General features: G+C 42.9%; 1 protein-coding gene across 1 annotated transcript; it reads right to left on the bottom strand.

Moving 5' to 3' along the window:
* Nucleotides 1–1,247: 1,247 nt before the first annotated feature.
* Nucleotides 1,248–19,535, bottom strand: ZNF330 (zinc finger protein 330). Its single transcript, XM_066632362.1, has 10 exons — nucleotides 19,411–19,535; nucleotides 12,585–12,714; nucleotides 11,220–11,239; nucleotides 11,044–11,114; nucleotides 9,654–9,733; nucleotides 9,059–9,185; nucleotides 8,748–8,852; nucleotides 7,203–7,249; nucleotides 5,000–5,117; nucleotides 1,248–2,353 (listed from the first exon to the last, which is right to left on the bottom strand). Exons 2-10 carry the CDS (start codon nucleotides 12,702–12,704, stop codon nucleotides 2,079–2,081), a joined length of 963 nt encoding a protein of 320 aa, XP_066488459.1. The 5' UTR covers nucleotides 12,705–12,714; nucleotides 19,411–19,535; the 3' UTR covers nucleotides 1,248–2,078.
* Nucleotides 19,536–20,832: the final 1,297 nt, after the last annotated feature.

The raw sequence follows: 20,832 nt of genomic DNA, 5'->3' as shown, positions 1-20,832 counted from the left end.
CACTTCTACTACTTAACAGCACCTCTGATACAGATCTTCGAAAAGCTCTACCACTTCTTCCTTGTTGTCCCCTATGCCAGGCTCCTCCCCCCCCATTCCCTTGAGGGACACAGTCTTCTTGAAATTCATCTTTTCTGTGAAGTCTTTCGCATTAGGCCTTAGCTCCCTGCATCTTTATTTTTCACATTTTTATGCCACATCTTCCTCCAAGGAGCTCAGGGTAGCATACAGAGAGAGTTCCCCTCCTCCTTTTACCTTACTGTAACTATGCCTAAGTAAATGACCATGAAATAATCACATGTTCTATCCTATCTCTGCAATTTTAGATTGCGAGCTGATCAGAGTAGGTGCCTGTTTTCTGCTGTAAACTGCCATGTATATCATTGCATTCTATAAATAATTAGCGAAGTTTTCTGAGCATATGAGTTCCCTTAACAAACTCTTCTTGTCCTTTTTTAAAAACCTAGCCCGCTATGGATCATTTAAACATTTCCCCCTGCATTTCAGCCCTGATCCAAGAACCTATGGGTCAATTGCACTTGCAAGTTTCTCCTCCACAACAAACTGCAGTTTGGGTAGGAAGAACTTTGATCAGGCTCACTGCATGGGAACACCCTGGCCCCCCCCCCCACACACACACACCCCACAACCCTGATCAGTATAACCCTCCCTACTGCTAACTTTTGAAGAAAAATATCCATGTTAGGAGTTGTGTGATTAAAACTGCTACATCCCGTCTAGCTTCACCCCACTAACAAAGCTTTCTGAGTGACTTTGAATAAGTCATTTTCTCTGTTTAACCTGCCTCGTTTGGCAGGTGGGTAAGAGGGACCACAAATGCTTCTTTGGGCATGAAGACATAAAATGTGAAATATATCAACTTAGAATACAAGATACACATGGAGGGGGGGGCGCAACAACAGCCGAGTACAAATCCTGTGCCATCCCCAATCTTCCAGGCACTTCCTACATTTCCTGCTGTCACTAAGAGTAGGATGCTGGTTGGATATGCTCAAAGGCATCTGCTTACATTGATAACTTCTTAGGCAAAATGAAATTTATGTGTATTTGCAGCATTTATTTGAACGCAAGATCTCCTTTCAATATTTTCCTAAGTATTCTATTCATTTCAGAAAGGGTTTGCAAGGAGATGGTTCTGTTGGGTTGTGCCTCTTACTCCCACCCCCTTCTAACTGATGGTATATCCACTGACCTCCAATTCCAACACAGAGAAAGACAAAATAAAATAGAGAATGATAGACTTTATTACTGGGTAAGGAAGATGCAATGAAATTTTTTTATGGCGATAAATATAAGATCAAAGGCTTATTTAGGTCACGCTGCAAATGGCTGTGTGCACTCTATAATTAATGTACAGTGTTCAAAAAGGCAGGCACTGATAATGCTCTAGAAGTGCACTGCAAGGGAATATATTGATCGGTTTTGCTTACACAAAAATGCCAAAGTAACTTTAATTTCAATTTATATTTCTAGTACAATAGCTCGTAGCAAGCATTTCCCCAAGTGCTCAAGTTGAATCAATATTTATGGAGGAACACACATACACATAGTTTTCACAAGAGACGGCTATTAAAAAAACAGCAGATGCCAACTGCCACCAAAACTTGGGATGAAACATAACAGAACTATCATTAAAATCATTCAAGAAAAATAAATTTCATTTCTGATGAACTTATGGTTGCCTTAGTTTCCTGAACACTTTTGACTGCTGCTGGGAAAGGAGCATTAAAATTGATCCTCCCTTCAAGTTACCTAGACCAATGCAAACCCAAATCAACATCATCCTGCAAGCTTTCCAATATCCTTAGCCACACAAATCCTTGATCTCTCGCAAATGCTCCATTCCCTTTTATTCCTAGTAAGCTTTACTAGAAAATCTAGCTGAGTTATTTCAGTGCCACACACAACATTCACACAGTGCACACAGAGTTCCTCTCCATGCTTGTTCCTTCATAAGCATGGCTTATGGCCAAATCCTAAGCATGTTTATCCAGAAGTTAAGTGTCACCAAGGTCAAGGGGACTTACTTTCTGTTAAGTTTGCTTAGGATGGCAGCCTTAATCAGCAGCCTCCTCATAATGTGCATAGCCACTAGCATAGGTCCTTCCTAAATTCAAGTTACTGAACAGATCAGTAGCCTCCGATTCTGAATCTTTCCCTCCTTCCTCATTGTCATCCTCATCCTCTTCAGCTTCATACTCTTCATATTCTTCATCATGGTCACCTGTGTCTGTATCTTTTCCAGTTGAAAGGTTCTTCCAGTAGGCATCATAGCCGGAAGCTCCATCAGCCTCTTCACCACCCGTCTGTCGGCCAAACCTCAGAGAGCGTGCTGCAGAAAGGACAGTGGTTTCTCATTTTGCATCTAGTCTACATCATTTTGTGGTACACTCCTTATCAAGGAGGTTGTATTAAGCAGACAATTAAAAGCAGACAATTAATAGTTAACTGCTCAACTATTTCCATCACGCATGCACAGACAAGTATTCTAAACATACATTATAAAAGCAACCAGATCACAGTTTGTAACCTTACAATAAGACTACAACTATAAATGTATCCAAAGAACTGGTTCCCAACCTGTGGACCACAGGTGGTCCATGAAACCCTCACAAGGGGTCCATGAGACCCTCTGAAAAAACCAATCACCTTTGATCACTTCCAGCATCTCACTAAGTATTCCCCCATGGACCACCAAAGAGGGTTGAAGTGTTGGCTGTGACTGTGGGCCGTTCATGCTTCACTCTCTCTGGTAGTCAATGGGGCAGTGCTCACTCAGCAGATGCACCCCCCACAGACTACCAGAGAGGGCAAAAATCAGAGCACCTGCAGCCTCAGCCGGCAACCAAAACTTATCTATAAATAATAAATCTAATACATCTCTACAAATTTAATTGTACTATTTTTAATGTGCAGGGGGTGAGGGGTTGCATATGGTCCACAATGATTTCAGTTTTTGCCACGGGCCATTAAAGGTTGGCAGTCACTGATCTAAAGTATCCAACTGCTGAACATCCAAAACTCATTCATTGCTTTCACAGATTTGCTCTGAACTAGTGAAGTCTCTATACTCCACTGTGAAGGCGTTAGGGAAGTACCACAAACTAGAGTCCTCCTGTCCACCCTCCTGATCTAGACAGGACCATCTTCACCACCACACAGCTAGTATAGCGCAGTGGTGAAGAGACCCAACTACAGCTCACATCTCACTTTTATTGTGAACTCACTAAGTAGCCGTAAAGGCAGGCTGCTTCCTCTCAACTTCAGCTGCAAAATGGGAATGATTACTTAACCGTACAAGTTTGTTGAAAAAAAATGGCACATGTGAAGCACTTTGACCATCTGAATGCACTAACAAATCTTAGTATTTATTTTAAAAGTTTATATCCCATGCTTTCCCTTCCTGCTAGGGATGTGCTCAAGGTGGCTGCTACAATTTTAAAATACTAAGAACAAAAAAATACAAATGCATAAACGCAGACAGCAGTGACAAAACACCCAACAGTGCCAGAAATCAAGGGGGGAAGGGAGTCTAACTGAAATAAAAAAGGTTTTCAGCCAGCACAAAACTGCAGTAGTGAGAGCACAAACTCCTCTTGGGAGAGGAGATGGCACCACCACCAGCAATAATGTCCTGTCACACAGCATAGCCAAATGTACTTCTATTAGGAAAAGGACATGTAAAAGGGCTGTCTGTGATCATCTCTGGATTGAATGGGGGGGGATAGTCCTTCAGATATTCTGGCCTCTTAGGGTACAGATGTCAAGACCAGAATCCTGAATTACACTTGGAAACCATGCCATGTGCCAGTTACCTCTCTTTACCACCTCACATTACGTACTAGAAGTGGAGAGGAAGTGTAGACAAGATCCCATTCAGTACAGAGCAGAGGAGCAGGCTGCAGAAAGATCTCAGATACTCTGCACACAGTTGGTGCATCTCAAGAATCTGGTGTTAGAGACAACTATAGGATGCCCTGCCATACTCGTCCTCCCCGGGGGGGACCAGTCAACAGAGGGGGCCTTTCTGACTGTGTCGCCTCTAGCAAAGGTGAGGGAGACAGCAGCAAGAAAGAGGGCCTTCTCGGTGGTGGCTCCCCATCTGTGGAACTCACTCCCCCTGGAACTGAGAACAGCTCCCTCTTAAGAGTCCTTTCAGTGGGGGCTTTTTATTTAGGGAGGCCTTTTATGCTGACACCAGGGGGCATGGCGCTTATATATTATGCTTTTAATATGTTTTTAATTGTGAACCGCCTTGAGTGTCCTTCATTGGATATAAAAGCAGGAAATAAATAAATAAATAAATAAATAAATAAATAAATAAATGATGCCTGCCTTACTCTCTCTGATGGCATTTAAACATCTCGCAAAAACTATATTATTCCATCATGGACCTCAATTAGCCTGTGTTCATTTCTGATCCTCTCTTTCATCCTTTATTAATATTATTTAAACTTAATCACTGTTGGCCACCTTAGAGAAAGATGTCTGTTTTGGGGCTGGAAAGTGGGATATAAATATAATAATATATATATACAGTATTTATATACCGCCTTTCTTGGTCTTTATTCAAGACTTTATTCAAGGCGGTTTACACAGGCAGGCTTATTAAATCCACGTAGGGATTTTTACAAATTGAAAGAAGGTTCTCTCTTTCAAGAACCACCACATTCAAGATGTTACACTCCGATCTGGTTTAACATTCTGGCCTCCATCCTCCCAGCAGATGGAACAGCTCAGCTGCAGCTTGCCAGCTGCTTCAAGGTCGCACGGTGCCGGTGGCCTCGAACTGGCGACCTTGTGGATGTTAATCTTCAGGCAAATGGAGGCTCTACCCTCTAGACCAGACCTCCTGCCCTCCTGCCCAGACCTCCTGCCTAAATATTTAATAACTGCATATTAATAGAGCAGCACCACAATGCCTCTTCTTGCAAACACTGTGGATGGATCAGGAATGATACAACTCTCAGCAACTCACTTGACATGCTCAGATCCTTTGTCTGCTGTGTTTCATGCCCACACTTAGGGCAGGGAGGCTCTCTTCCCTTTTCTTGCTTGAAAACCTTGCTCCGTGCGTGATCATCACAAAAACAGGCCTGCAGACCATAAAAAGTCAGAAAAGAGAATGCATGTGTTGGTCATCTGTGTGAACACAAATATATACTCACTATTCACTTGCATCATTTTCCTCCAAGGCATTGCATTTGATCCTTGGACCCAAAGAGATTAGCAAATACTAAGAACGTGTGCCACTTTTCCCAAGAGTCAAATCATATCACCAAAACTGTCCTATATTCAACAAAGAGGTAGCAGTTGGAGCAGGGCTCTGCCTGCTTGTTCACCACCTCCACCTGGCTGTTTACATGGCTGAAAGCAGGAGACATTTCTATCTCTCAGATCAGCAGCGGTATCTGTCACTCTTCTGCCCACCTCTTCCAACTGGCTTCCAAAGAGGAAGTGTGTGAACACAGTAGAGTGGTTGTGACCTACAGCAGTGCTACTCAAAGTGTGGTCTGCGAGCTGTCAGCTGCCAGTCCACAGATGTATCCTGGGGCTTCCTTCTTTTGGCTTTTCAAATTGGGGTAGCAAGGTGCCACACCAAATGCTTTAGTCTGGGACAGAATTAGTCTGGGTCAGAACATGATTTGGTTGAGCATGCCCCCAATATTTGATTGCCAGAATGAAGAGTGAAGTAAATCACTTATCAGACAAAGTTGGCAAAAAAGGAAGATGCTATAACGAGATAAGAGCTCAGCCTTAAAAATGAAAATGAATTGATGCACAAGAAAAAACACAAAACAAACCAGGAAGAGACATAGCATCAAGCGGTGGCATAGCTGGAGGGGGGCGGAGCAGCCAGCCTGGCAGGGAGGTGGGTGAGCAGCCCCTCCCTCTGGAGCTATTCCCGGCGGGGGGGGCAAAACGGAGCCTATAGCTCCGTCTTGCCCCCTCCCCACCAGGAATGGCTCCGAAGGGAGGGGCTGCTCGCCCACCTCCCTGCCAGGCTGGCTGCTCTGCCCCCCTCCAGCTGTGCCACCGCACCAAGGATTTTGAATAAAAGAAAGATAACTGGAACAATAACCATGCAGGCAGTTTTGGCAGCTATGGTTTAGAATGACTGAAGGGAAGAAATGCCAGAGTCTAGGACACAGAGGAGGTTACAATAATCAACAGGACAGGACACAGCTTCTTTGCTAAAAATCAGAAGACTTATTTATGTATTTTGGGGGAGTACGTGACAAAAACAGGCAGTGACTTTAAGTACAAGAACAGGGAACACAATATCAGTGGTGTAGCTAATGATCATGTAGCCTGGTGCCAAGCTCAAAATGATGCACCGGAAGTGATGTCACAACTGGAAGTGACATCACATTGGGCTTTTAAAAAAGTGAACATTGGAGGGAAACCTGCCTCCCCCCCAACAGCTCACCACCCAGTTGCTCTGCTGCCTCCCCCAGCCAGTGGCATAGCTAAAGAACCTGCTACCTGGGGTCAAAGATTTGTAGCCCCCCTCCATTACAAAATCAATTTTAATTAAGTAAATAAATAAAAAGTATGCCCCTGACTGGTTTGTAACACTGTGCTGGAATGAAGAGGAATGGTTATTCTCCCCCTGCTCAATACAAGAAGAGCACCACTTGAAGATTTGCATCTTTGCCCAGTTAGCAGGGGTAACTGTATTATGATACATGGAAATAAGAGCAGATTCATATTAATACCTTATTGGTTCCATGATGTATCATAATTACATGTCATAGCAACATGTCAATAACATTATACGTGTCATTGCTCTCAGAACAATCAGTCTCATAGGTCAGTTTTGAGTTTAAAAAATCCACTTTTTGTTCCATAAGGCAGTTTTGTTTTCATTTTCTGGTTAACTGGCCATAACGTTTGGTAGAATCCAGATAGTCCAATGCAATTTGTTTCATTGCATTTTGCATTAAATTACCTTTCCAATGATATATAACATGATGGTATTACACATATCAAGATTTTCACAATTTTGGTCACTAGTGTCAAGCTCAGCTTGTTGCCCCCCTAAAGCTTGATGCCCAGTGAAACCACTACCCGCCTAGCTACACCACTGCTCAATATAGAATCACAGAAATGAAAGAGACCTATAAAATAACATAATATAGCTACTTAAAGTTTTTAGGGTGTTTTTTTTTTGCTTTTACCTTACAACGGAGACATGAATGCTGCCCAAGTCGATTACAGGAAACACCTATTAGGCAAGATAAAAGGCATGCCTGAGTAATGACATTTCATAGCTTTGCTCTTTCCCTTGGCCTTCAAAACCAAGGTCAACTATTCAGTTCAGCCTCAGGCTTTTTAGGAGGATGCCTCTGCCAGGTATACAGAAAATGAATGCTTAGCCTCCACCAAAGGAAGTCAACGTATAATTTATTGTCATCCCTAGAGAGCTGAGGGCCAACATTATGTTTCCTCCCCTATACTGCCATTTCTAAAAGCTAAGGAAACCCTCCTGGCTACAACTATCACTTAGTAAGACAAGAGTCTATAAACAGGCAATACTGGAGATATGCCAAGGCTCCAGGAAGACACACCAATTGGAAATTTGGCACTAGTGTAAGTCATGCCTGCAGACACCCTGCAGGAGAACCCTGCTGAATCAGACAAACACCCAGCTATGTCCAGTGCCTTGCTTCCCCCAGCTGCCAACCAACAGCACCACAACAAGCCCTCGAGCTGAGCAGGAAGGCAACTGCCCTCCCCCTGCTGCTGTTCCCCAACAACAACTAATTTTCAGCGACACACTGTCTCCAAGTACAGAGGTTTTGTATAGCAATCAGACTGACAGCCAGTAATAATGTGTACGTGAGAGCCGGTGTGGTTGATAACTAAGAGACTGCGAATAAGATCTTCCCTGTTTGCATCTTGCGTCTTCTACCAACTCACTAGGTGGCCTTAAGCAAGCCACTCCATTGCAGCCTCAGCTCTCCAGTTGTGTTATACAGGTAATACTTACCTTATAGGATTGTTATAAGAACAAAATCAAGAAAATACATTAGAATTCCTTTGTACACAGAAAGTGCTATAAAATGCTATACTTTATTATAGATATATAAACAGTACTAATTCCCTTTAAAATGAGATCATTTCAAGTGTTGCCCGGCCCACAAGTGTACACATTTGGTCCCAGTTGTGTATATACAACATTGGACAGAAATGACTTAAGGATAGCATCATGACTATATTGTCTGCCAGCACTGCTAAGTACCAATGGAACCACACATGTGCTATAGCAGTGAGCAGAGTGCACACATCAAAGATACTGTGGCATCAGACCACATAATGCTACCCCCTAAGAAATAGTGAGAATCAACTAGAATAAGTGTGCAAGGGAGAGGCTGGGAACACTGGACAGTGTTACTGGGACAAAGTTAGGAGTAGAGAAAGAATATAAGGAGCAGCCTTGCACAGAGATGAACTATCAGTCCACAACACCTAGCCCAAGTGCTTTACTTATCACACCCCATACCCAGTAACAGGATTTGACCTGGATTTTCCACTCTGCAAGACCACAGCCTGTGACAGAGGGAAAGGTTGCTATTCAGATTCTGTCCAGTTTGGCTACCTTCCACTTCCTTCAGTGATTATGAAATGACCACTCAACTGTTCTTATCCTTTGAATTGTATTCCAAGAAAGAGCTAGAAGTTCATTTAGCGTTGGCAAGAAGGGCTTTAGGGAAATAGCTTACATTTAAAGGTCTCGGCTTCCAGAATCTGGCAGCTGGCCTGATGCTCAAACTGATCATCTTCACAGAGGAAATTATGGCAAAAAGAGCAGCTGAATATTCGGCCTCCTACAAGGTGTTGAGAGAGAAAGAGAGTGTTTGATCAGTTGTCTCCCCAAACCATGCTACTAACCAGTAATCAGGCATTCTGGAAAACTCCAGAAAGGTTAAAAAAAAACACTATAACAATGCGCAAGTTTTGCTTATTTTAAAATGCATTTTCCTTACAGTTATGAGACATTTTAGAGAAGAAAAAAAGCCAGTAAGCAACTCACCATGATCCCATACGCCTCTTTCACACTCAATACACTCAGCATCAGCAAGAGGACAGATACAGGCATGTGTGCTGAGGCATTTCCTGCCATGACAAACCCAAGCTTCACAGAAATCACATATGGCCCCCTGCAAAGAAATCAAATGAAAAACACACAGAATACATTATTGTGGATCTTGACTGACCTCTATTGGATTGCTTTAAAAGTATCCAAGTTGGTATATCATGTGGTGAGCCAAGGAAACTGAGCTGCAACTGCCCAGTTCAAATCTCACTAGGTGATCTTAGGCAAGCCACAGCCTCAATCCTCCCCACATGCAATACAGAGATAATAATACTTGCTCATCAGGTTTCTTGTAAGGACTACATCAGGATAATATACATGAAATGCTTAGCGCACTCAGAAGCTGCTACACAAATGTTGAGAAGTACTTGTGTGTTAATTTCAGCAATGCCATCAGTTACAGAGATCAATACACAAACATGTTTAAAATGTTTATACATTATCACCTTTAAATTATGAAAAACAAAATAGACAAGTAATGTAACTATCAGTAGACTTCACATGTTCTTTGAGTGATTATTGAGATACGTACCACCATTGCAAGACCTGTGCTATATACACCTGCGTGTTTTATGACACAGTCTGAAGATTTCATCATACATTTTGTCTTTCCTGCGTCAGAGGAAAATTGCACTATTAGCATACTGTACTAAAGCATTTAAAAACAACTCATTTAATAATGCTTCTGCATAAAGAAAAATTGTTGGAAACACCTATTTCAGCATTCACACATGTCAGGCAGAGATCAACATCAGACTACAACCGATGAAAGAACCAGTAGATTAAACCATAATAAACCAGTAGATTAAATATGATACCATAATAAACCAGTAGATTAAACTGCATACATTTGTTTGGATACAACAGTTTTGATGAGAAGAAGCAGTCTTTGGGTTGTAGCCAAAAGGCATTAGAAATGACCTATCTATACCAGGGGTGCCCAAACCCCGGCCCTGGGGCCACTTGCGGCCCTCGAGGCCTCTCAGTGCAGCCCTCAGGGAGCCCCTGGTCTAAAATGAGCCTCTGACCCTCCAGAGATTTGTTGGAGCCCACACTGGCCCAATGCAACTGCTCTCAGTGTGAGGGCGACTGTTTGACCTCTTGCATGAGCTGTGGGATGAGGGCTTCCTCCACTTGCTTGCTGTTTCACATCTGTGATGCAGTAGCGGCAGCAAAGGAAAGGCCAGCCTTGCTTTGTGCAAGGCCTTTTATAGGTCTTGAGCTATTGCAAGACCTTCATTCATTCATATAAGTTCACCTTTAATATATTCATTTATGTAAACGTATGTAAATTTATTCAAATTTGAAATGTAAATTAATTCTTTTTCCCCCTGGCCCCCAACAGTGTTAGAGAGAGAAGATGTGGCCCTCCTGCCAAAAACTTTGGACACCCCTGATCTATATTGAGTGGCCACATGGCTCAAACTGGAGCCCCATGCAGCTTCCATCATGGCACTCTGGAGCTCGGCTACATCTTCATCTCTGAGTGTTCTGGAGCTGCCTTCACACAGCTCTGTTAGGGCTTTGTGCAGTCCCCATGATAGTTACAGGGATCACTGGACATGACTAAGCACCACTGAAATCAATGAGACAAGTTCGTCTCAACTAATTTCCTATGAATTTTGATGGAACCTAGTCATGCTTGAATAAAGCGCTCTCCCTCACAAATCATTTATGTATTGTAAAAACTGCTCCCCCCATGAAATTTCTTTTTAAAAAGTTATTGGAGCAGTATTTACACACACTCATATGTCCCAGGTAGTTAGCCAAAGACACAACCCAAAATCCTAAGAAAAGGGTACAACCAGAACAGGAATGGTGTTTGCATTTTCAAACACCACAAAAATCAATTCTAGACATAATAAAAATAACGTAGTGACACAGTGAATTGGCAAATACACAGTAAAGAAATGTCCACTTACCACACTGGGCGCAAATGGGCACTTTTTGAACAGAGCTACAAAAGTAGCAAAAAGCTCTATTTTTCTGTCGTCTGCCAGAACAAAAAACAAGCAAACAAGATGGTGAAGCAAACCACTGAGCAAAATATTTATTAAATGCATGATTTAACAAAAATACTGAACAAATATATATTTACCTTTGACATTTGTCACATTCCTGTAAAGACAGAAATATTTTAGAAAAATGATAGGTATTCCCATTAGAAATTCAATATTAATAAACAAGTGGATGAATATTTCGGTATATGGAAGAAATACAGCTACTGTGAAATGAAACAATTGCGTTCTCAAACTTGCAAACATGAGCTGAACCAAGAAAAGATTACATTACCTACTTGCAAGAGGACTTCTCCCTGAACAAGTTAGAATGCCACCAATATGTCCCATCTAACATACTATTCACAGTTTCATGGAGGCAGATGGGAATTGTGTTACACTTCTGTTGTATAAGAAATACAAGCCATGCCAAAATATCTATTGCCTTAAGGAATCCAACTTTTGGTGTTGTAATTTACCTGCAGCATCACTTAAGCACACATGTAGTCTTGTATAGCTATACAGCTGGCCCTTTGTATCTATGGGGGGTCAATTCCCGGACCCTCTGTGGATACCAATTTCCACAGATAATTGAATCTGCCGGGATGGCCTCAAGGACCTCCTGGACACAACCAGTTGCATCTTGTCATGTCTTACAGTTGCGTTTGGGAAGTCTTCCGAGGCACAGGAGGCCACATCTCAGAAGCCTTCCAGTCACGTCCAGGAGGTCCTCGAGACTCCCACGTTGAGTGAAATCTGCGAGTGTTGAATCCATGTATAAGGAGGGCCCACTGTACAATCTCCTTTGGAATAAATTTCTCAAGCCTCTTTTACAGATTTATGTGTAGACTGCTGAATTCTTGTGTATTCCATTTATATTCTGTATAATTCATTCCCTTTTCCTTTTTTTTTTGTTTGTGAATTTTATATTTCTGCATGTTTCTTTACTAATAAAGGAAAGGAAAATAAAGGAGAGGAAAAAACAAACTACCTTACATAGCTCCACCAGTACTACTGAGGGAGCTCTGTAATGTAGGCTTTAACAGACCTCTGTGTTCTTCAGAAATTTGAGGTTCATTACACTAATCGAGGTCTGTTAAATGGAAGGTTCACTGTACTTCTAAAATGACTTCACATCTCCAGTCTACTAGACATTTTAAATGAATTTGCCATTTTTGTGAGGCAAGTTATTTCACTGTTTCAAAAGATGTGGTAACAACGACTGCATTTTCATCTAATCTCAGTGCTACAGGAGATAACAGAGTTGGCTTTCTTCATTTTAGTCCAGTAAAGAGATTTTCAAAATTGAAATGCTACAATCAGCCCCCCCCCCCAACTTTCTGATGATGGAAGGCAGGAAGAGGCATTTCAAAGCTCATGTTTTCAATTTAAAATGTGTGTTTATCCAGTATTCCAAATATAGCATGCAATGACACAAATTTCATAATCACATGTTATTAGTTTACCATTGAAGCATTGCAGGGATGTTTAGCCAAGTCTATGGTGCCTCGTGAAGCTCTTATCTGCTTTTCACGTTCTTTACGATTCTCAGCCTTCTTGCGAGCACCAGTCTTCTTTTTAGGCATTCTTCACTTTCTGGAAACCAACATATTCATCATCAAAGTTTAGCAAGGGAAAATTGATTAATTAGTTCCCTGTTAAAAGGGGTCATTGTTCCTCCTAGCCATAATATATTCTACCCTTTCAAAGTATTAAAAATATTTTCATAAAGATGCACAAATGGGAAAGTAGATTCACTGCTTGCTTGCTTCAGCCCTCCTCACCCACATAATGAGTTCCCCATAGAAAGAACAGAAATAAAATGAACTTGCTGGCTGAACTATTAAGTATGTAACAGGCAGCTGTTAAGCAAATTAACTTATTACTTTGATAACAGTTTAATGGGGCACTTGTCAGGTGAATACAGGCACCTCTTCATTAACAGGGTCTTGATTTAACAAGTATTTGTAAGAGTTTTGAACAGCCCAATCCTGAGCTTCCTGATGACCAGTGGAGCAGCAGCACCAAAGTAGCTATTGCTGTATCCAGTGGGTGGTGGAAAACAGCTGGAGGTCTCCTTAGGGGAAGGGACTTTTGTCCAGGGAATGCCCCAAGACCTGCAGTGGGGCTTCTCAAGTCTGCACTGACTATTTTGCTGGCGCAGACTTGAGAGACTCCGTGTCGGGCCTTCTTGAGTTCAGAAACAGAGCTCCGCTGATCCTGCCCCCTCCTGCCCTGGTTCCTCTCCCTCCATAATTCCGCCCTCCTCCCACCCCCCAAAGGCCATACTGCTGCCTGGCGGATGAACTTACTCCCGCCGGTGGTGCGCCCTCTTCCTGCCAGCACTGGGCTTGGCACCTGACTGGTGTGGGCCAGAGCCAGGACTCCTTACTCAGTGGGCCCTGTAAATGTGCTTTATGGCATGTTTGCGGCACCTAGCGCCAGCACTAGGGCTCGGTGCTTGCACTGGCCAGGTTCACTGGGCCTTTAGTAATTTTTAAAATAACATGGTCAATTAGCTGCTAATGAGCAACACTGTTAGACACTGGCAACTTCCTGCGGGTACATCATTTGTCTGCACAGAAAAACTTAAGGAGAGCAAAGGGATGGGACTATGTAGTGTATCAGCAGCAGAAGTGAGATTTCTGTTGGTTTTGTAACTGGGTATAGTACTGTTTCATAACCCCTGAATTTATGGGCTGGCCACTCCTGAGCTAATGCAGGACAAGGTTAGCAGGGAGGATTGTGGCTGTAGCTATAAGTTGTATACATGGGAATTTAAAATTTAAATTAAAATGTTAATTTAAAAGCTGCCATCTCTGGATAAATGAGTATATAAACAATATTTAATCTCTGTATATTGCGTCTCCTTGACAGAAAAATAAGGAGTTCTCTATGATACAAAAACAGCATTCTCTATTCTTTCTAGAATCAGAACCAGCAGATGTCTCTCCCAATGGTCTTGAATTTTTTGCCTTCTATACAGACTAGTTATGCAATTATAAGAGTTTTGCCAGGAACATGTATATTAAACATTTACTACTGACTCTTCTCAGAACAATGGTTTATGAAAATCAAATTGAAGACCTGATGAGAAATTACAATGATTTATTTGAAGATACTGGAATCATAGTGGGTTCCATCACCCACTCACCCTTATCTGGTGTTGTATCTCAGCTCTTCAAACAAGTCTTCCCACTGAAACCAAATCCATGTATTTCAAGACTTTGCATTTTTCAACTTGAAAAATCTCCTAACAAACAGTCAAACTTGGAATCAGGCACAAATCTAATTATAGAAGCTGATAACAATGATCCAGGCCTAACAGAACAGTTTTTCAGCTAGTTTTTTAAGAAGCATTTTTTTTCAGAAGGAAGTCACATGCACTCTACTACAGAAAACAGTATTTCTTCTTGTTGGCCTTTCTCCCCTTTTTTTGGATAACCCATATAAACTGGTTAACTTGCTTCTTAGCTTTCCATGTTGTTTTTAAATTGCATTAAAAGTCATATTTTATGTTCTGAGTTGCATACTGAGATGCCTGCTGGCAACTATAATTATTCAACAGAGTGACATTTATGGCACTGAATGCTCAATATCACACTGTAAACTAGGTTTTCTTCCTGTTTAATGTCAATTTAGCAATAAAAACTCAGATATTTAGCATTTATACACATAACTCTAGTCATTTATTTCATACCTTGAAGCACTGTCATGGCAGTTTATGAAAAATTGGACATTTGAAAAAAAAATACACCAGAGCACAAAGATAACAAAATATTTAAGAAAGTTGCTTTAAGAACAAACCTGCTTAAGCAAAACAAATCTAAATGCAACCAATAAAAATGTGAAGCAGGCTTCTCTTGATCACACTACCAAATAAAGGTATCCTTATGAATGCAAACAAGTATTTGTATTTGAAAGGTCTGAGAAAAAATTACTACTCACTGTATTTAATCTTAAAGATTAAAAAAACCAAGGACGGCTGCAACATTCTTCTGTGTTTCATTATTGTTTTTATTAAACTCATGCAACAGTGATTTGCAGCTCAAGCTGAGAGTCAGAAGTCCTGTTCAAATTTCACCCTGCTCATGAACCTACCAGGCAACCTTGGATGAGCCATTGCCTCTCTGCCCCAATCCCACACCTATAAGAAGGTTCTATGACTTGCCTACTCTATAAGGTCATTGTAAGGATTACTGAGAATGTATGCAAAGTGTTTTGACCACCAGAGAAAATATGCAAAGCTTTGCATTATTGATGGAAAGCAACTAGAGGTCACATTCAACATAAGCTAACACAAGAAACTTCTTAGGATATAATTTAGATCAGTGTTTCTCAACATTTGTCCCCTGCTGTACCACTTCACATCATCCATTTATTGGAAGTACCACTGGAAGTAACTGGCAATGATGTCATCACCAGTTACTTCTGGATTGGGAGGCCACATGCAACATGACAAACACCAGTAAGAGGCTCAGGGCTGACAGGAGGGCTTTTTTAAGCATGAGAAAAGTGCACACTGGAGCTCTACCAAGCTCTAAAAGTGCACACTGGAGCTCTACCAAGCCTCCTACCACTGCTTGTTGCATTGTACTGCTGGTCTTGCTGCCAGGCAGGGGTCTGTGGGTCCCATGAGTACCACCGGCGGTACTACTACCACTGGTTGAGAAACACTGCTTTAGATTGAAGCACTAGTCTCAGAAGTGCTCCATCAAGTCCCTCACATGATCAAAATCATGACAGAGTAAGGCTTTATGAACAGACTGGGCTCCATTCTTAATAATTGTCTCAGTTAATAATTGTCTCACTCCATCCACAATATCCACCTTGGTGCATGGTCAGTGAAGGTATCTGTAATCCACCATGCCCTTACAGAAGTGCCCTGTGTGTGATAGCATGGTTCTACCTGTTTATTGCAACCACCTTTCTAGTTTCTTCATCCCTTTACTTTCTTCTGTGGACACATCTAGACTTAATAAAGTAGCCCCTGCAGTCTAGGTGCATAACTCAGTTTAAGGTACATGACAGAGAAAAGAGAAGAACCAAAACTAGCTATGCAGGCCATCCCAACAGCTTCCTGCAAAGCAATACTGCAAGCCAAAAGTGGATGTGGGTTTTTTCTGCATTTTAGAATAGACAGAACATAGATCTCTATAACAAAATCTCTCTCCATGACACTTTTCTGCATCCTTGGCTGACTATTTCAGGGACAGGGTCCATAGTCCAATGGCAAAACATAGTTTTGCAATGCAGAAGGTCACAGCTTCAGTTCCTGGTAGGCAGGTAGGTAACTATGGGGAGAAGCTGCCGGCCAAAAAAAACAAGGACCTGACTCGCTGTAAGACAGCTTCATTATGTTTATAAAGTAACAAGCAAAGGAAGTTGGCCATCAAAAGCCATGGATCTTGCTAATCGGTCCCCAAAATTCTATACCAGGGTGCCCAAACCCCAGCCATTTGCAGCCCTCAGGGATGTCCAATCTGGTCTGTGGGGAGCCCCCAGTCTCCAGTGAGCCTCTAGCCCTCTGGAGACTTGCTGGAGCCCGCACTGGCCTGACATGACTGCTCTCAGCGTGACGGTGACTGTTCAACCTCTTGTGTGAGCTGTGCGCCAAGGGCTCCCTCCACTGCTTGCTGTTTCATGCCTGTGAAGCAGTGGCAGCAGCAAAGGAAAGGCCAGCTTTGCTTTTATAGGCCCTTTTATAGGCCCTGAACTATTGCAAGACCTTCATTTATTCATATAAGTTCCATCTCTAACATTCATTTATGTAAATATATTCAAATTTTAAATGTAAATTAACTTTTTTCTGGTCCCCCGACAGTGTCAGAGAGATGATGTGGCTCACCTGCCAAAACGTTTGGACACCCCTGGTCTTTACCAGGAGTACAATTTAAGATAAGAAACATACCTCAGAGGTTCAAATAACCAGGTTGGAAATCAGAAAATGGGTATGTAACCAACATACAGAAAATACCAGCAATTGTTTTCAAAAGTGCCTTATGGCCAGAAGGAGGAACTCTGACCTAAAGGAATTGGAAAGTACAAGACAACGGACCAAAGGTCCCCTTTACAAGGACATTGTTATCTAGAATGAATGAGTGATCTACTTTCTCCCATACTAATGTAAAAACCAAGCTATATACATTTTATGTCCATTTACAGTAACCATTCCATTTAACAGGAGTCAGTCCTTGACATTTTATCTTTGCTCCAAACAAGATGCCTTTGCTCAGACTGATTAATGTCACAGTCTTGATTATGTAGCACTAAGCAGTGCTATTAGGGAAGATTAGCAAGAGTAGTATATTCCAATAAAAGACCTGAAAGTTCAATAAATCTTGCAGGTATTACTGTAAAACTAATTCCACAGTAATCTTTTCTGGCTAGAAGTTACTGGATTAGGTCTACTAGAGTAGTCCAATGCCTGAATTGAATTTGGGTGCCTGAGGTCACAGCAATGTATACCTATACTTTAATGTGATAATGCCATGGCATGCTTGAATTATTCAATCACAACAGTTTATAAAGAAGCAAACCAACTTTAACTATGAATCTCTGATTTTCCATAAACCTGGGACTGAGAAACCTACTGAGTATTCCTTATCCAGACTGCCTGGGACAGGAAAGTGTCTGGACTTCATATTTGTTTGGATTTCAGAAAAACTGCAAAAATATACTGAGAAATGCTTCGTCTTGCTCCTTTCATTGTTACCCATTTGGATGTCTGCTGGCCTCTTTTATGTTTTTCAACACAGTCTGTACAGGTACACACTACAGAGCAGAGCAAAGAACTGACAGCCTGTACCTGGACTATAGGTGGAAATCAGCACAAGACCTTCAAGTGTTCATACTACAGAAAGTTTTTTTTTTTTTTTAAAGTCTTGGACAAAAATTTCTGTATTTCAGAATAATCCAGATTTTAGCTGTCTGAATAAGGGGCAGTTTGCCTGTATTAGTTTTCTCAAATGTATAGAAATAATTGAGTAAGGCTGTTGTGGCTGTGTTGCAACATCTCCTTTGCAAAGGCCCACAATGCACCTGAAGTTACATAACTGGCAACTTTCAAGCAACCACTTGAACACTCACCAGGGCTTTGCCCCAGCACCAGAAGTAAATTCTGAAACATATCAAGTAATACATGTGAAAACAAATGCACAAAAGCACATTTAATTCAGGGACCACAGCTCCATACATGTGACTAGCAGGAAGAAGGACTGCCAGACAAACATTAACTAGGCTGCATGCCATTATGATAGCATGCAGCAACAAATGGGGAGGGAGGTGCATTGTGTGCTATTCTTGACAGATAGATCTCTTACAAATAAACCCAAAGGTCCCAGTGATCACTTTGATGCTTGGCAAAACTCACCAAGTTCAAGAGACCTCATGCTTAATTTTTCTTACACCTCACACAATAGCACACAACTCTATTAGTACATAACTTATAAGTCCTGTTTCCAAGGCAGGTGTAAGCTCTGAACACTGGCACAGGACAAAGGAACATCTCAGATACAACTAGCTACAAACCTGCATGGTATTATCTCAGCTGTCCATCCTCAAGTAAGGTGTGCATCATGTCTGGAATGATTGCATAGGCCTAGCCTACAGATAAGAGGACTCTAGCCACCAAGCCAAAACTGAAAGAAGATAGCTATCTGTGCTCAGGAGGGAAGGGAAGGAGGTGGAAAGGGGGGGGGGGAGTTTAAACAAGTGTCCTGCACATGGTGACCAGAAGTCATAACTACAAAGACAAGGCAAACCAAAATGAAGGACACGGAAGAAAAATGTAGGACATGCCACAATAAAAGCTGAAAACACACATCTATTGATATGATGTGGTTCATTTAAACACTATATTAATTATGATTAAATTTAAAACTAGTTTATTGATAAGGCTGTGCGCTGCCTGCTCACAGGGAAAAGGAGGACACTGAAGTTCTTTTCCAGGACATGAGGCGAAGAAAGAGGACCTGCCCTGGAGAAAGGGGACATCTGGTCACTCTGGCCCTGCAGACACGTTGCCAGCTCCGGCGCTGCACCCACCCCCAGGAGCAGCCTAGAGGGCTGAAGGAGCTGCAGGGTAGGCACCCCTCTCCCCCCAGCAGCCCTTCCTCTCTGCTGCTGCTGCTGCCCCTTGGGGAGCAGCCCCTCCTCTCCCCCCTCCTCCGAGCGACCCACTGGGGGCTCCTCCACACCCACTCCCGCAGGCTCCATGCAACAGGCGCGCCCCACAGGTGAAGCGCTCCCGGGGCCAGGCGGCGCCCCTGGGCTCGAGCGTTGGCTGCTCACCTGGGCTTGCCCCCCGGCGCGCGCGGGCTCCCAGCAGCAGGAAGAGCCGAGCGTGCAAGAGCCGGCGCCGAGCCTCCCACCGCTGACTCCTCCAAACTTCCTGCGACGGGCATGCGCCCTGGAGCCGAGCATGCTCCGTCGTGGCGGCGGCAGGCAGCAGCCCAGGCGGAAGCCTCCTGCCTTCATCTTGCCCTTTCCCCACACCCTGGGCAGGAAGGGCTGGGGCTGAAGCTCAGGCACAGTGCTCAGGAGCTGGCCAGGGCTGAGCATGTTCAGCCTGCCCCGCCGTAGCTGCTGCCCTCAGTTGCGCAACAGCTCTGCGGTTCTCTCCTCCCTCTCCAAGGGACTGTGAGGGGCAGGCGCTGCTCTGTGCTTGCTAACGTGGGGCTCGCGGCTCTGCCCCGATGATTACCCAAACCCAGAGCACACAAAGGGAAAAATCAGTGCGATCCCGGGCATGTTAATGGGGAGCATGTGGGTTTGCAGCCTGCTTTTGGTTCCGGAAAGCCACGTCCAGAGACACACCACGCTGTTTGTAGCTGACTTCACTATCGCTCTGAAACTTCTCCCTCTGGTGCAGCTATTTTCAACCACTGTGCCATGGCACACTGGTGTGCTGCAGATATCTGCAGTGCGCAGTGTGCAGAGGGAGTTTGGGGAGGGTCATTTCTTAGTAGGGCTATTGGGGAATTGGAGCCCCCTACCAACAGCATGGTGTGCCTTGTCAATGGTAAAAAAAACTGATGGTGTGCCTTGACAAGTTTAGCACCTTATCAGTGTGCTGTGAGAAAGGTTGAAGATCACTGATCTGGTGACTGCATCTGACCTAGATGCCTTTAAAAGGGGATTGGACAAATTTCTGGAGGAAAAATCCATCACAGGTTACAAGCCTTGATGTGTATGTGCAACCTCCTGATTTTAGAAATGGGTTGAGTCAGAATGCCAGATGCAAGGGAGGGCACCAGGATGCAGGTCTCTTGCTGTGTTTTGTGCTCCCTGGGGCATTTGGTGGGCCACTATACAGGAAGCTGGATTAGATGGGCCTATGGCCTGATCCTGCGGGGCTGTTCTTGCATTCTCACCCAAAAAGCATTTCTAAGCATTTCTTCCTTTCAGGGTCTTGATTTTGATTCATTGCCTTAAAAACAGGCCTACAAAACTGAGGGTCAGAAAAGTTTTTCCCAAACTTTATGGTGGTTTGATATGAATTTGGGGTGCCAATTCCAAAAATGGCATCCGTTTTGCCCTGTCATGTCTAGTTTTGGAGGTATAGTATAGCCTCATTTGTGAATGGTTCAAGCAGCTTCCTCATGAGGAAGCCATGGTGTAGGTTTCCTCATGAGGAAGCTACTTGAACCATTCACTAAAGAGGCTATGCCGTGTCTCCAAAACTAGATGTGATAGGGAAAAACAGATGCCATT

Source organism: Tiliqua scincoides, chromosome 6 (assembly GCF_035046505.1).
Source record: "Tiliqua scincoides isolate rTilSci1 chromosome 6, rTilSci1.hap2, whole genome shotgun sequence".
In the NCBI taxonomy this organism is placed as follows: domain Eukaryota; kingdom Metazoa; phylum Chordata; class Lepidosauria; order Squamata; family Scincidae; genus Tiliqua; species Tiliqua scincoides.
This window is presented reverse-complemented; position numbering and strand designations above follow the sequence as displayed.